General features: G+C 39.6%; 3 protein-coding genes and 1 long non-coding RNA gene across 11 annotated transcripts in view; 2 read left to right on the top strand and 2 right to left on the bottom strand.

Annotated features, from left to right (window-relative positions):
* Positions 1-131: 131 nt before the first annotated feature.
* pex26 (peroxisomal biogenesis factor 26) lies at positions 132-6,156 on the bottom strand. Its single transcript, XM_027154125.2, has 5 exons — positions 5,740-6,156; positions 3,997-4,143; positions 3,038-3,360; positions 2,396-2,542; positions 132-1,368 (listed from the first exon to the last, which is right to left on the bottom strand). Exons 1-5 carry the CDS (start codon positions 5,916-5,918, stop codon positions 1,271-1,273), a joined length of 894 nt encoding a protein of 297 aa, XP_027009926.1. The 5' UTR covers positions 5,919-6,156; the 3' UTR covers positions 132-1,270.
* LOC113647414 lies at positions 5,988-11,484 on the top strand. Of its 6 annotated transcripts, none has more exons than XR_007138668.1 (9): positions 5,988-6,124; positions 8,553-8,818; positions 8,952-9,376; positions 9,500-9,770; positions 10,003-10,062; positions 10,187-10,291; positions 10,436-10,506; positions 10,629-10,673; positions 11,257-11,484. It is a non-coding gene; the product is annotated as an uncharacterized LOC113647414 (long non-coding RNA). The 6 variants fall into 6 exon arrangements; XR_007138671.1 differs by having other exon boundaries at positions 8,553-9,143; positions 9,307-9,376; XR_007138670.1 differs by having other exon boundaries at positions 8,553-9,198; positions 9,307-9,376.
* A 1,387-nt stretch (positions 11,485-12,871) lies between these two features.
* Positions 12,872-14,816, bottom strand: rhno1 (RAD9-HUS1-RAD1 interacting nuclear orphan 1). The gene is made up of 2 exons (XM_027154144.2): positions 14,489-14,816; positions 12,872-13,752 (listed from the first exon to the last, which is right to left on the bottom strand). Exons 1-2 carry the CDS (start codon positions 14,663-14,665, stop codon positions 13,042-13,044), a joined length of 888 nt encoding a protein of 295 aa, XP_027009945.1. The 5' UTR covers positions 14,666-14,816; the 3' UTR covers positions 12,872-13,041.
* A 23-nt stretch (positions 14,817-14,839) lies between these two features.
* LOC113647426 (forkhead box protein M1-like) overlaps positions 14,840-16,627 on the top strand; it is a 5,176-nt gene continuing 3,388 nt past the window's right edge. For 2 of the 3 annotated variants that reach the window (XM_047804251.1, XM_027154142.2), the window contains exons 1-4: positions 14,840-15,059; positions 15,507-15,893; positions 16,024-16,172; positions 16,446-16,627. The exon at positions 16,446-16,627 is cut by the window's right edge and continues 10 nt beyond it. In XM_047804251.1, the coding sequence (XP_047660207.1) occupies positions 15,521-15,893; positions 16,024-16,172; positions 16,446-16,627 (704 nt within the window). In that variant the 5' untranslated portion in view covers positions 14,840-15,059; positions 15,507-15,520. Of the gene's footprint in view, positions 15,060-15,265; positions 15,405-15,506; positions 15,894-16,023; positions 16,173-16,445 lie in introns of those variants that run through there. The other variant, XM_047804250.1, reaches the window with a different exon arrangement.

Below are 16,627 nucleotides of genomic sequence, written 5' to 3'. Positions count from 1 at the left end.
AAATAATCATTATTATTTAGCTCCTGGAATACTTTTTTGAATAACATGTCATCCTAAATCAGCGTTGTCCAAAATCTAACCCCAGATATCAGAATAATCAGTAGATAGCTAAAGTTTATCATGACAAGCCAGACTGTTGAAATGTTTAATGTTTAAAAAGGTTGAAATGTTTTCAGAAAAAAGTGACAAAAATTCTCTCCATTAATAATGATGCCAATATTTGTACAGTTGAAAAGACAGATAGATAGATTGACTATCACTATCAGGCTCTGTTATAAACACAGTGTCTTTCTTTTATCAGCAACATGAAAGTTTTATTCTTGGCCTTTTGTCAGTTTTAGAGGGATGTCATTATGGTGCCTCGTTTTCTCCACTTGCTGACGATGGCCTCCATGATACATGGTCTGAGATCCTGTACAGAATTTACATAAACACACAATTTTTTTAAATATAATCTCTTTGGATTTAGCAGCCATTAAAAAAGAAGATGCCAAGAAATCCTACAGTAACAGCGGATCATTCGTTATTGCACAAAAAAACCCATTCCAATTGATTTTACCTGAATTTGGTTATTTGCTACATCATACCAAATGTGGAAAAAGATCTGAAATTACACACCGTTTTCCATCACAGATATCGGAGATTTTACCAGGAGTGTAAAGACTTTTTACATCCACTGTAATTAACAAATGCCCTGCCCAGAAGTGAGAGGTTCCTCAGGCGTTGTGTGAATGTGTACTGTACTGTTCCCATATTGGTGGCACCTGTGTAAGGAGTATAACTTCCCAGTTTAACATCTGTCTACATAGAGGATCTGTAAACACTAGTTTACTTCTGGTGTATTAAGTAAAAGCGAAAATCCTGATAAGTCTCAGAGAACAGTAGTGTGATTAATCTTCAGGAAAAATGATGCTGAATTGTGTCTTTCCTTATCACTGGGGTATATCTTCTTGTGCCTTTAGTTTAGTCTACCTTGTAAAAGGACTATAAGGACAATAAAGATGACTTTTGTAGCTTAAATAAGCTTTTACTATCATGCACTACATGCTATCCAGGTAAAAGACATGGTTAAGACACATGAGCTTACAGACAGCTGGGACCAGAAAAAGTACATGTCTGTATTTTTTAAGCACTTGTGAGAACAACCGTCATTACTGAAGAGTCTTTCTGTCCAAGCACACATAAATCACAGTTGTGTTCATTACAACCAGCTGCTTGCTGTGTTTCTATAACTTATTGTTCAAAATAAACATTTTCTTTTTTGGATTTTTCAGGAAGAAACCCTGTAGTATGGTCCAAACATGGCATTCCACATCTGCTGCCAGAGTACATACAGCCGGAGGATCCATGGATAAGCCGAGGGAAGAGCTGTGGATTAAAGAGACGCACTTTAGAACGTGCTTTTAAAACCAAACACAGCAAAACATGCATAAAAATAAAAACTATGTACAAAGGAAGTCTCATTTGTAGGAGCACTGACATAAGAAATCTGGGTATTCCAGAAAAAAGAGATCCACATGTATATGGATACCAGTGTTGTGCTAGTTACTAAGAAATAGGGTTACAGTTACTAGTTACTTCATTCAAAAAGAAACTCAATTACTTTGTTGATTACTTACACCAAAAAGTAACGCATTACTGTTAAAGGTAACTTTTTAGTTACTTTTTTTAAAGAAATAATGAGCATATTTCCACTTTGAGAAACTGGTCTTGCTCTCGCCTTGACTCTCCGGAAACAAGGTGCGGCGTCTTCGTGTTTACAGGTTGGCATCCACCAATCCTACAATGCGTCGCTGCTGTAAACAGGTTAGTCTATAGGCTACACTTCAGCCAAAATGATCTAATCTATAAAAGTAATGGACAAACGCACCATATAGTAACGGTAACGGAGTTACTTTATTTAAAGTATTAGTTACTGTCAAAAGTAACTGCGTTACAGTAACACGTTACTGACCAAAACTGATGGACACACATACATACAAACACGTATTAGTACAAAATCAAGAAAACTCTGCATTAAAAAGCTGTAGCAAATCAAGTATTCCTGGATGACTGAAAAACTGTCATAGTATTTATGTCATGTATTTCTGCTTGGTGCATTTATTCTTATCGAGTTAACGTGATAACAACACGAAGTTTCCTGACATTAAATTGGATTCCTGTGAAAAAATGTGTCTTTCTCTCTCTCTCTCTCAGTCCAGTCCATGCAGTAGCATTTATATCTTCTAAAATAAATCAATCTGTCATATTTGAATTTAATGTCTCGTCTGTTTCATCGTGCTTCCTTTGAGCCGGGCTTTTGATCTAAAAGTTAGATTTATAGAATCCTCTCTGTTACAAAGTAAACATCTCGACTCGATTTATCCCAATTAGTTTTGTAGGTTAATCTCCTCACCTGGGTCCATCCTTAGGAGCAGCAGGTAGAGCAGGAATAGAAGAACAGCGGTTCTGTGAATAAAGCGTGACCAGGTAGTGACACCAGCCAAAGAGAGTCCTCTGTACAACAACCTCATAACTGCATTCAACTTCCTCACCACTGACCCTGAAACAACATGGAGATGTTCACACAGTACATTTGAGTGTGTGGTGATGTTCTAGTTTTACTGCAAATTTAAATTATCTAAAGAAAAACTGGAGAATAGTCAATATCAGTATATCAATATCATCAAAATTGTCTTCCTGAGGTGGACTGAGACGGGCAAAATGCATTTCTACGTGCTTCTATGTTCTTCTTTTGGCTGCTCCCTGTTCGGGGTCACCACAGCAGATCACCCACGTTTTAAACTGGATGCCCTTCCTTATGCAACCCTCCCATTTTATTTGGGTTCTGGACCAGCATTAAGAGTTAACTCTTCAGTTGCTGGGTTAGCGCCATGCCCACGGAAACTGGACAGCTGTATAAGGATTATTTGCTTCTAAGAGATTTACCTAAAATCTGTACACTGTAAAGGAGCCATGTTACTATAATTGTAAATGTGTTAAATCACCAGCGTAAATATCCTGCTGACTCTTATTGAATAATACAAACAAACAGTACCTCGAGATATCGTCACGTTCTCTGTTTCCACAGGGACTGGTTCAGGGTTTGGATATGAATGGTTTTTCTTTTTAGCATCATGATCCTCGAGTATCGTCAGTGCGGTTTGTCTCTGGGCCTCTGTAAAGGCGACTTGTCCCACGTTACCCATCAGCAGCTCCTTGGCCTCTGTGGTTTGGCCCAGCGGCAGAAGGACATGCAGGATGTAGAGCTCGGCCACGCTGCTGTAACCTGACAGACTCGAGTTAGCAGAGCAGTGCAGCCATGTCCTCACCTCCTCCTGTACCGCTGCCTGCTCGGTCACCTTGGTGTAGAGAAGAATGCTGGGAAAGAAGACGGAAGTGCAGATGAACACGTTGGCTGCTGTTACGTGATTGAGATATTATTAAAGCTTTATTATAAAGCCAGTTAGATTACACATCTTCCCAGTGCAGTACATATTTATTTTATTTTATTTACTCTTTCCTGCTTTTATTTGAAGTGTGAAATTAGACAAGGGGAAATTTGACATAATTGAAGAAAAAAAAAAGTTTATGATCAACTTGGGACAATATTATGATGAATGATAAGTGTTTACTGATTTGTAAATCACATTTCTCAGCTGATTTCTTAGCAAATTTACCATTGTGGCATTGTTTCATCGAAATTATTATTTAACCAGACTGTGGCATGAATATCTATATTTTAAATGTTCAGTCCCTTTTTTGTGATTCTTGCTGGAAAAAGCAGGATTTTTTAAACTCCTAGACGTGAAGACACATGTGTAATGACTTTCTTTGAGATGTACTCTTGTTGTACATCTGCACATGTGAACGGAAGCGAGATTTGCCTGATTGTGTGTTTGATCTTAACCCAAATCAGTAAAAAAAATCTGCAGATTTATTGATTACTGAATATCACAGTTTTTTGCTCATTTCATTCTAGTAGATACCCTCTTGCGTAATAGTAGACATCTTTACCACATCTGCATGATCTTTGCAGGAATTTGCTCTGTTTCACCATAATGCTGCGAAACCCATTTCAGAACATCACGCCACTGGTTTAACTCAGCCAGAGCTTGAATCCCAATGATGCAGAGCGCTGCTTTCAACTCTCCATGCCTGGAACTAGAAAAACACACAAACTGAGCTGATATTTGGCTGATATTTCCTATCAAATACAAATATTTTAAATATACTGATTATACAAAAGCATGATATTGCTGAAGATTTAGTGTGTTAATGATGGAGTGGAAGAACTGGAGTGTCCTGCACTGAGCCCTGACTCTGGCTCAACCCTACTGAACACCTTTGGGATGAACTGGAACACTGACTGAACCCCAGACCTCCTCGAGCACATGAGGTGATGTGGTGGTCTGGTGTCAACAAAGATTGTGGTGAATTGTGGTGTACATTGCAGTCAATTGTGGTGTACATGTCATCTTTAACGTCCACAAATCATGTTAGTTCTCTCACCATGGTATTAATAACACAAAAACCCCAAATCTGCCAAAGTTCCCTCTGCTGAAGGCTTCTCTGTTCAATAAAGGTCTCTAAGGTTCATTCTAAGCCTAAATTTGTATTTGTTAAATAACAGGAAATAATATAAATAAGTTGTTTAAAGCATTTGCCATTCAAGTCTCTAGGAATAAGAAGCTACAGTCATATGCAAAAGTTTAGGAACCCTTTTAAAAGTTTAGCTATGGCATTGTGTGCAGGTGCCAAGTCCTGTTGGAAAATGAAATCTGCTTCTCCATAACGTTGGTCAGCAGAAGGATGCATGAAGTGCTCTAAAACTTCCTGTTATACGGCTGCGTTGACCTTGGACCTCAGAAAACACAGTGGACCGACACCAGCAGATGACATAGCACCCCAAACCATCACTGACTGTGGAAACTTTACACCGGACCACAAGCAACGTGGAGTGTGTGCCTCTCCTCTCTTCTTCCAGACCCTGATTTCCAAAGAAATGCAAATTTTACTTTCATCAGAGAACAACTTTGGACCACTCAGCAGCCGTCCAGTCCTTTTTGTCTTTAGCCCAGGTGAGACTCTTCTAACGCTGTCTGTGCACTTCATGCTTCCCGCTTCATGCTGACCAACTTTATGGAGATGCAGATTTCATTTTCCAACCTGCCCACAGTGCCAAAGCTACCAGCACCTGGTTTATGGACCATGGTATCCCTGTTCTTAATTGGCCAGCAAACCCGCCTGACCTTAACCCCATAGAAGATCTATGGGGTATTGTGAAGAGGAAGATGCGATATGCCAGACCCAACAATGCAGAAGAGGTGAAGGCCACTATCAGAGCAACCTGGGCTCTCATAACACCTGAGCAGTGCCACAGACTCCATGCCACGGCGCAATGCTGCAGTGATTCAGGCAAAAGGAGCACCAAATAAGTATTGAGTGCTGTACATGCTCATACTTTTCATTCTCATACTTTTAAATTTGCCCAGATTTCTAAAAGTCCTTTCTTTGTATTGGTCTTAAGTAATATTCTAATTTTCTGAGATACTGAATTTGGGATTTTCCGCAGTTGTCAGTTTTAATAATCAAAATAAAAAGAAATAAACATTTGAAATACATCAGTCTGTGTTTAATGAATGAATATAATATACAAGTTTCACTTTGAACAGAATTAGTGAAATAAATCACCTTTTTGATGATATTATAATTATATGACCCACACGTGTAGTCGTGTTTTGCTGTCGGTTCACTCACCAGGTTTGTTCCTGCGCATCTACACGAGATAAACTCTCCAGTCCCTTCTCACACGCCTCAAACGCAGAGTAGAAATCATTCCTGATGATGAAGTAGTCAATGGCGGAGTCCACCAGCCCTGAGCCGTGTGATAAACACAGGACAGGTGACGATAAACTAGCTGAACAAACGCTCTGCATAGCGGATTAACACCTAAACACCATCATTTACGGGATGACGTGTGTATAATAAACCCTTAGAGCTACTTTACAGCTACAACGCGTCGTGTTTGTTTACTATCGAGTTCTTCGTTGGCTCGATCCGCAATCAAGATGCGTTGCCTAGTAACGCGCACTACGTCGAGGCTTCTAACACGCTACCTAGTGCACCTAAGCATACACACAAGGTACAGTTTGGACTTCCGCTTTTGCTTCTACTGCTTCCGGTTTACAATAATCGTGTGAAACTACCGCAAAGTAAAAGTACCAATGTTAATTCTACAATATTAGAATTATTTTATGTCAAAACAATACTGTCTAAAATACATGATGTTAAAAAATATATCACTTATAGTACTAAACCACTACCAACCAAAGCTAGCACTATTACTAGCAATAATAGTAAAAGAAGAAATAAACAGTACAAATTTACATTTACAGCATTTTGCAGACTCCACACTTACATTATCTCATTTGTTTATACAGCAAATTTTTTCTTTAGCTAAAATTCACTATGCAACCTCAGGGTTTCAATCAATCAATCAATCAATCAATCAATCAATCAATCAATCAATCAATATCTATATTCTATGGCATATTCCTAATTCATTTAGAAAAAAAAACTCAATTCTTTTCCCAACTCATATATCTTTCCTTTATATATTTCCCTTTCTAAGTTTATATATATATATATATACGTATGTATATATATATATATACGTATGTATATATATATATATATATATATATATATATATATATATATACATACGTATATATATACGTATGTATATATATATATATATATATATATATATATATATATATATACATACGTATATATATACGTATGTATATATATATATATAAAATGTGTCTATCAGTTTGCATGTATTGAACTAATTTTAAATGACTTAATAGTTAAATTATTAATTTGCATGACTTTATTTGTGATTTTATGTATTTAATGACTTACAAACACATTGAATGCTTTTAATGTTAGTTACACTCTCTAATATTCATTCATTCATGGTTCATTCATTCATTCATTCTAATAGCATTCAGCACTCACTCATGTGGACAAAAGGACTCATACGTTAGAATGCTGTTCATAGACTTTAGTTCAGCATTCAACACTATCATCCCCCAACAGCTCAGTAATAAACTGCTTCAGCTTGGGCTCAGCACTTCACTGTGCAACTGGCTATTGGACTTTCTGACTGGAAGACCTCAGGCAGTACGGGTCGGCAGCAACACATCCAGCACCATCACACTGAACACTGGGGCCCCCCAAGGATGTGTGCTGAGCCCCCTTCTCTTCACCCTGCTGACCCATGACTGCACACCATCACACAACTCCAACCTCTTTATCAAGTTTGCGGGTGACAAGACTGTAGTGGGTCTCATTGGCGACAAAGATGAGACAAACTACAGGAACGAGGTGAGACGCCTGGCTGGGTGGTGTACTGACAACAATCTCTCTCTGAACGTGGAGAAGACGAAGGAGACTGTTGTTGACTTCAGGAGAACGCACACTCAGCATGCTCCTCTGTCCATCAACGGTGCCACTGTGGAGAGAGTGAATAGCACCAAGTTCTTGGGTGTGGTCATCACAGAGGACCTCTCCTGGACTGGAAACACAGCAGCACTGGCCAAGAAATCACAGCAGCGTCTCTACTTCCTCCGCAAACTGAGAAGAGCCAGCGCCACGCCACCCATCATGCACACCTTCTACAGAGGCACCATTGAGAGCATACTATCGAGCTGCATCACTGTGTGGTACGGTGCTTGCAACGCATCCTGCCGGAAGACACTACAGCGCATAGTGAGAGCAGCTGAGAGGATTATTGGTGTCTCTCTCCCCTCCCTCCAGGACATTTACGCGACCCGTCTCACCCGAAAAGCCCTCTGCATTGCAGGTGATCCCACCCACCCATTACACAGCTTCTTCAGTCTGCTGCCATCAGGGAGGAGACTGCGGAGTCTCCGGGCCAGGACCAACAGATTGAAATACAGCTTCATTCATCAGGCTATCAGGAAGCTGAACTCACTCTCAAACTTGCCTTCACTTCTCTTTTCTGCCACAGGCTCCACAGATCTATGAAGCCAACACTCCTCTTCAGATCCCACATCCCCATGGACCTTCCACTCCCCCTCCTACTAACATAAGAAAACATGCACCAGTCACTTTGTGCAGCATTGGTCTGCCTATTGTCCACTGCATCTACATATGCTTTGCACTTTATTTAAATCTCATTGCTAATATTTTGCACCTTGGGACTGAGAGAAATACATTTTCGATTCTTTTTTGTGTGTATACTGTACATGTGAAAGAGTTGACAATAAAGAAAAACTTGAACTTGAACTTGAACTTTGAACTATGTTGTGATGGCCCATTGCCTTTTCCCATACACTAGGTGATAAACCACTAGGTGTGAAGGACTTGTCTGGGAACAGTTGTTAAGTGATAATTAAATCATATGATTGTTAAGCTTGTGCCAGTGTGGGTAGGAATCATAAACAAACAGTGTATAAAGTTTTATAGAGATTATTGTGAGGTTTTGTTTTAAACAGACATGATAACATCTAACATTTACTACTCTTTCTGTATTACAGGTCACCATGCACAAAAAAATCTGTGTTTTTCCCAGGGTGCATTAAGGTCGTGTTACGCAAGGGACCCCTCGGATATCTCCTTCAGGAGCCCACTGAGGAGGCCAGGGTGATCGAAGATAACCCAGCTCTTCAGGACAAGTCGGCACCAAAGAAGTAGGAGCTCGTCAGGCAAAACGCTCTTGCTGTGGTCCGTCAGGGAGGAAGCGATGCCTCTGATGAAAAAGAAGTTCTTGGCAATTACATCCTGCAGTTTATAAATCTTTCAGGTAGCTTCTTGAAAATGACATGGGTTACATCTATCTAATCACGAACCTTCAGCAGGAAGAGGCTGCTAATTATGCCCGCGGTGTTAACAAAATTCAGTCTCTTCTCAGTTACTGTATGTGTTGAAAAATCCAGGTGCACCAGCAGACTCGTCGGAGGGTGACCAGATGTTGGTTGGCTTTGCTCATGCGAAGAGTATGAGGCAGGAGATTTGGAACAGCAGGGCTGATGGTTATGCATCCTTTATATTGGGGACACAGATGTACAAGCTACAGCAATACCTGCGAAGTCAGACGCAGTCTGCCCGTCCGCCCATGGATTCCTCAAGTGCAGTGTTTATTTTTTGCTTCTAAGAAGGAATTGTTTGCCGTTGGTTCCACTAGTATGAATAACATCATAGCTTGTTTTACATGTACACTATACTTTAATTAATACAGAGGTATAATTTAAGAAATCGAAGTACATTGAAAATGTTGTTTTTCACCAACAGAAATGGATGATGACGATCAGTTAGAGAGTGCGATGCTGAACATCTCCCCCTCCAAGCTACAGTTGCGGACGTAAGTATTCCTCTCTGTACTGACTGCATGTAATAAATTGATTGTGTTCCAAATAGATTTTCATTTTCTCAAACGTCTTAAAAATATGCTGTATATGTTAATGTGTTGTGTGCTTACTACTAGCTCCACGACCACTGTCATCGTCATCATCGTCCTCAGATGCTGAACTGGGACGGTCTGTGGGACCAGGAAAAGGTTTTTACACATCAGGCTCAGCACTGGAGCACAGTTCTGTTGAATTGTGATATGAAATGCTCTCCAAGTCTGAATAAAAAGCCTTTCTTATTTTGTCAGTGTTTTGGCCAGAACATGGCCAAACTACAATATACTAACTGTTCAAGGGGCTATGAATTGATTCCCTGACCACCATGAACTGATATCAACCACAATCAGGGTAAGTACTCTTTTTTTTAATAGTTGTTTTAAATATTTCTGTCTACTAACTCATGATGATGCACATGCATGTAAGTTACCTTTTCACAGTTTGAAATGATTAACATTCCTTTGGTAGGCATAATGTTTACTGTTTATTACTACCATAAAGAAGCGGGTGAAGTAAGTGTGGGGTATTTTGAACCTTTTATATTATTACACACAAATGCCTGACAAGATATTGCATTTTGCAGTGTTTTCTGCTGCCCTCCCCATAACACCTCCTGGCACCAAGCAACTGCCACCAGTCAATGGTAAATTGTTAATGTGTAATTACATTATAATTCTGCTTATATATTTAGACTTTTCTCTCATTTACTATGGTACTAATCTTATTTTCTATTTTGATTTTGTATCTTTTCCTTCTTTCGGCACCAGCCTCGACAGCTCAGAAAACTCCCGTGGCCCTTCCCAAAGAGCTGATGTTTCTTGTCCCGGAACAATCAGCTTCAACACGATCTATGAGACCGGTTTCAACTGCAGGTGTGTTTAGTGTCAGATTTTTTTCAGATTGTCAAATTGTCATGTTCACCTACCTTTACTGTTTAGCATTTAAAATCATATTTATAATCTCTCACTTCTTATACAAATAATTGCTCATAGAGGAATAATGCACTGTTTTATCAGACATCAGCACCACAGACAACTCTCCAGTCTGAAGGACACCTATAATTGAGGAATGTGGCAAAGATGTTAAGGTTGTATTTCAGATGACTCGACTTGACATATTGAAAACATTATGTTGTACTGAATCTGTTCTAATTTTACAATGGATTGTTTATCCATCTTTTTCTTTTTTTACAAAATCTCTCATCTTCAGATAACACTTCATATAGTGTTCTACAATCAGCTGAGGCATCACATGGTAAGATTGGATTTATGTACTTATCTGAGTCATTAATGTAGTTGTTCTCTGTTTATTGTCCCACTTTTAAATGTATTTTTAATTACTATTGGTCTTCCCAGACTCATTAACCTTTAAGAAAGGCTAGTGTGCAGCCCTCCTGCCAATATCCACCATATACTTTTTATTTATCTTCCTCCTTTCAGTTTTGTTTAATTCCATTCCTTTCTATGCTTGAATACCGGACAGACGTAAAAAGCATTTCATTGCATGTCGTACTCTGTACATATGTGTATGTGACAAATAAAATTTAATTTATTATTATTTGAACTGCATCTCTGGAAAATTGTCTGCAGTGTGTGAGTGTGTGAGTGAATGAGAGTGTGTGTGTGTGTGCCCTGTGATGGGTTGGCACTCCATCCAGGGTGTATCCTGCCTTGATGTCCGATAACACGAGATAGGCACAGGCTCCCCGTGACCCAAGGTAGTTCGGATAAGCGGTAGAAAATGAATGAATGAATGAATGAATGAATGAATGAATGAATGATTTGAACTTGCTGGGAAATATATTTACTGTCCTTCAAAAGTCTTTTCCATTTACCAGCATCAGGGGATGGAAAAAGAAATGACCTGGAAGGAATTTCAGAAGTCTGCATTTTATGAGATGGAAAGACAGAGATGGGTGGCAGAAAGGATAAAACAAAAATCTCATCTCTCACTCATTTTCTACCGCTTATCCGAACTACTTGGGTCACGGGGAGCCTGTGTCTATCTCAGGCGTCATCGGGCATCAAGGCAGGATACACCCTGGACGGAGTGACAACCCATCACAGGGCACACACACACTACGGACAATTTTTCCAGAGATGCCAATCAACCTACCATGCATGTCTTTGGACCGGGGAGGAAACCGGAGGAAAACCCCGAGGCACGGGGAGAACATGCAAACTCCGCACACGCAAGGCGGAGGCGGGAATCGAACCCCTAACCCTGGAGGTGTGAGGCGAACGTGCTAACCACTAAGCCACCGTGCCCCCCAGAGAACAAAAATATATTTTGTAAATGTCCTTTCACATGCAGTACACATTATGTAAACATTTGTAAATATATTTTCTCTTTATTTTAATGTGCATTAATTTAGTCTTTAATGTTGCATTAATATGTATATATGTGCAGTCTTACATGTGTTTTTTAAACAGTGCTTTACTTCTTCAAAGTGTTTAGAATGCCAAATAAATATAATGATTTCTTTAATGTAGTGTGTTTCACGTTACAGAATTTGTTGTATATATTGTGCAATAACAGAAATTTTGAAAAACGTGCAATATTTTCTGTGTGTAATATGTCTGTTAGCGTAACTATTTACTCGTGGTCTCTTTTTTTCTTCTTCTCTGTATTAATACATTGTGTTGGGTATATACTGTATATTATTATGTCACTATTCTTTGATAATTGCATTTCTTTCTCTTTGCTGCTGTAACAGAGAAATTTCCCCATTGTGGGACAAATAAAAGTATATCTTATCTTACATTATTCATAAACGTGTTAAATATGTGTATTTGTGTTCATAGTTCACAAAGTAGTGTGCAGAATATTTTTTTTTAAATTGCAGCATTTTTTTTCAAAGTCGCACTGAGTGGGATTCAAACCCAGGTCTAGACAAACATTTTAATAAATAAAAATTGGCTGTGACAGATATTTAGCACCTGGGAGAGCAGCAGAAATGCTTTGATTTGATTGGCTGGCACTCTGTTCCAACTATACACGTCTTACTGGTCTCTGTGACCTGGGATTCAAACCCACAACCTTCTGTTTAGTATTCCAATACCTTAACCACTAGGCTATCACAGGCCCAGCATGTAGCCTACAAATAGCAATGAACTAGAGTTCACAGACTGGATAACTAAGTCTTGTGCCTAAGTCTATCTCAACAACCCACAACACTCATATACTTCTCTACTGGGAACGTTGTCCTTTCCAGAACATACACATTTGTTGCACATTTAATTTAAACAACTGAACTGACTTATGTTTAAAACTTTCATGACTGAAACAATCTTCCCCTAAAATAACATTCAGGAAGTATATGCAGTGTGTTTAATAGACCATTTGTTCTAAATCAACAATAGTACAAGAAGATCCCAGAGAATTTGTACTAAATCCATTTAAGCAGTATTAATGTATGTGATGATATAAGGGTATATAGTACTGATACAAAATTAAAAAAAAAAAAAATCGGATTTATTGCATACATGAAGCGACAGCATTTCCAAACTTCTACACATGAATTAAACACTTTTTTCTTTCTATACGGTGTGGTCCATCATACAGTATGCCAAAATATATATTAAAAATAAGATAAATACAGTATTTATTTATTTTTTTCCATTCACACAACCTCAGACCACCGATTGCTGATCATGGCCTCGGTGTCAAGAAGTTGACCTCGCTGTGTGAGTAATCTCTTGATTTTTTTCCTCCTTCTCCAGGTCACTTTCAACCCATAGTCACTCTCTGGTGTGTCTTTTACTAAGATGGTGTTAGTTCTCGGGGGAGTTTTTGGTTGATTTGGGGAAAACAGTAGGCTGAGAAAGGAAGATGAAGCTGTGTCCCCGCAGCGTGGCATTTCTGGAGTCTGTATGTGAGGGGGCGTGAGAACGCTGTTAGTTTCAGCTGTAGATGCATGTGGTGTAAAAGAACTTGTCCGTTTCCCAGCTGTAAAATGTGTGTGTTTAGGGGTGACTTCAGCTCCTGACGTACTCGCGTTACATGCCACTGTGTTTAGAAAAGTCGGCCTTGGCGCATCATCACGGCTGACTGGAGCAATGTTTCCGTCACGCTGACACCGAGGACGTCTTGTTTCTGGAGAATCCCCAACATGGGACACAGTACTGTTTTGACCGAGAGCTCTTTGACTTCTCAATGGAACCGAATTACTTGTAGTAAATAACAATGTAGGATATTTGCAGGCAGTCGATCTCAACTGAGTCGAAAGCGATGTTCTATTTAAGGTGCTTGTAGGGAGCTGATGATTCTTCTTCTTCCTTTGTCTAACACGTCTGTCTGCTGTATCTTCCAGTGAGGTAAACTGAGGAGACACCTACAGCAAAGAAAAACAGTCCTCGATGACACACTTGTGAAGGAAACACACTAAATGAAATTCTAAAACCAGTTAATTTAGTTTGTTTTAATGCCACTAAAAAAATCAGTACAATAGCTCTTATGCATTTACATTTTATTCGTCACACTTTTGACAAAGGACATTATCACAAAGCAGCTTTAGATAAATATATATATGAAGGATATTCATTTTGAAAGAAGTGACAATGATTAGAAAAAATCTCCTTGAGACGATACGAGGAAGAAAACTTGAGAGAAACCAAACTCTCATTGTCAACTTGGGGACACAGACACTGTGATTATAACTGATTTCCTGATATAACTGATTATAAACACTGGTTGTGACGCCATACTGATCTGTAGAGAGAGATATCAAGTTCAAGACCATCACAAACCTTGCAACACCCTCTCTAGAACAGGTTCGTGATGGTTTGAACTTGATACCTCTCTCCAAATCAGTATGACGTCACAACCAGTGTTTAAAATCCTGACCAATCACAGCCCACCATTATTCCCAATGGCATCTCTTAATACCCGTTTGCCCCATTTTCGAATTTTTTAAAAAAATGTACCCTAATTGTGTAATTTAATATGCTAATGAGTGGTGATTAAATAATTACTCAATCTACAAACAGACTATGACGTCACCTTATGCCCTTATATGGAGTGATGTATCTCATGTGAAGGATTTTGTAAACATGTAGTTAGTTTTTTACCCATGAACGGACTGGGACGCTTTGCCTGGATCGCTCTGACACAAAGGACCTCGGATTAATTGCGCTTCGTAACCGTGGTCCATAATCGTGCCTGGATCCGTTTCTAGGTTGATCTACAAACAGCAGCTGACATTTGTGTGGATTCTGCAACCTGGACTTCCGGGTAGCGCGAGGCATCAACCTTCATCCCTTAACAGCGTTTGGGATCTAATATCCTGTGAACAAGCTTTCTAATGTAAATCTACATACGGAGTTAAAAGCCGACATGCTGTTTATACGTCTTGCGTTTGCTTCCAAACATCTTGCTTGCGTTTTAAACGAATCTAGCTTCGCTTTCAACAGCCGTACTACAACGCCTCGTCTGATTGGTTAGCTGCTCCAACCTGGCTCGCGCTTATTGGTCAATCCGGCTGACGCGAAGGAAGTTGATTGGTCTGCGCCAAAATTCAAACTGCCTGGGCGAAGAAGACGGAAGTGGCGACTTTCACCTTCTCGGTGTAAATGAAGTTACGATTTCACATCGGCGAGATCAGAAACTAAAGGATAAACCGAGATCTGATATAATATGGAGGTTTGCGTCCATTCATATTAACTTGCTTGCTTGGTTACGAGTAAACGCGTGTAGTCATGTGAACATACAGCCGTAGGCTTCTTTGTGTTAGCATTGAGCTAGTAGGCTATGTAGCAGGATGAAATGACATAAACAACAACAATCTCATACTTTAGTTAATAAAACTGTAACAGATCAGTATGTCAGATTGGATAAGAAAACAACATCAATGCGATCCAGCCATATGGTGTAGTTTAGTGCTGCTGTATCACGTAGCTATAGTAACTAAACAGTGACGTCACTGAAGTTGGTGATATTCAAAATCAAAATTTGTTGGTTAAGTTAAGTTAACGTCGTGGATTTAAGGTGATGGATTCAACATCTATCCACATTGAAATGTTGGTTTGTTTTCTATGATAAAATGTGAGATAACATTTACTTTGTTGTTACGTTTTATGAATTATTCAGGTACCCGGTCTGCTATGAACAGGACGATGGCGAGTCCCAGGAGGCCGATAATCCTCAAGAGGAGGAAACGGCCGTTTCAAAGAAACGAAGCCGACGAGACGCAGGACAAACCTACGACGTCCGGAGCACGATCCGTCTATGCATCTGCACAAGACGGCATCCGCATCATGGACCATCCCACCATGCCAGACACACAAGTGGTCGTCATACCAAAAACCGCCGATCTTCAGAGCGTCATCGATGTGCTGACTGCCAAGGGGAAGGAAAGTGGTACTCAGGGGCCAAACAAGTTCATTTTGCTGAGTGGAAGCAGTGGATCTGTGGATGGAGTTAAAGCTCTGGTCCAGGCCACATCAGAGACTAAAAACCTCCTCAGACCTGAAGCAGGTGCAGCTGGAAATGACCAAACTCTACCAAACAGTGGATATACGTGCTAATTTATACAGCGTATCCTATATATTATTCCTTCTTTATTCCTTAGTGTTTATTCAGTTGTTCATTCTGCTGTTTGTGTTAGTGTCGATGAAAAATGATGACAGCGTGTTAGATGACAGCCTGACAAACATCCAGTGGTTGGGGAAAATGAACACGCAAGTCTCGGGTCCCGAAGCAGGAAAGAAAGACTCTGACAAAGAGAATTTCGATGGCTGCGTACAGCTCCAGGAGGTATCGTTTATATATTGTTTGGAGTCCTTTTCTAAAGCATCTTATTTCTCTGCACTCACTATTTTTTAGATTGTATCGTTTCTACAGAGTCTAGAGTCATACACACTTCCTTAAAGTTCACTTTAGATTAAATCTATGTCATCAGTGTTTACTGTACTTCATTTAGCATTAACATCTTGTTCTGTCATTTAGATGTAAACCCTGTAGGCTGTTGGATTTCCTTTTATTCTTGTACAGAAAAAAACCCAACAGATTCTGTTTCCCTTTTTTTAGCCACAACACAGAGAGGAAGAACCGAGTGCCGTTAAGGGCCCTCTGTCAGAAAGACCACCGTACTCCTACATGGCTATGATCCAGTTTGCAATCAACAGCAAGAAAAATAAGATGATGACACTGAAGGAGATCTATAACTGGATAGAAGACCATTTCCCTTATTTCAGAAATGTAGCTAAACC

Source organism: Tachysurus fulvidraco, chromosome 19, assembly GCF_022655615.1.
Source record: "Tachysurus fulvidraco isolate hzauxx_2018 chromosome 19, HZAU_PFXX_2.0, whole genome shotgun sequence".
Classification (NCBI taxonomy): domain Eukaryota; kingdom Metazoa; phylum Chordata; class Actinopteri; order Siluriformes; family Bagridae; genus Tachysurus; species Tachysurus fulvidraco.
The sequence above is the reverse complement of the archived record's forward strand: the minus strand, read 5'-3'. Positions and strand labels throughout refer to the sequence as shown.

Bases quoted from the DNA above. Each gene is read 5' to 3' on its own strand.
- pex26 (XM_027154125.2), bottom strand. From the start codon at position 5,918: ATGCAGAGCGTTTGTTCAGCTAGTTTATCGTCACCTGTCCTGTGTTTA. The intron at 4,144-5,739 runs GTGAGTGAACCG...GTGTTTTTCTAG, and splicing joins GATGCGCAGGAACAAACCTG to TTCCAGGCATGGAGAGTTGA. The intron at 2,543-3,037 runs GTACTGTTTGTT...ATGTTGTTTCAG, and splicing joins GAACGTGACGATATCTCGAG to GGTCAGTGGTGAGGAAGTTG.
- rhno1 (XM_027154144.2), bottom strand. From the start codon at position 14,665: ATGCCTCGCGCTACCCGGAAGTCCAGGTTGCAGAATCCACACAAATGT. The intron at 13,753-14,488 runs GTAAAAAACTAA...TCTTTGCTGTAG, and splicing joins GCGTCCCAGTCCGTTCATGG to GTGTCTCCTCAGTTTACCTC.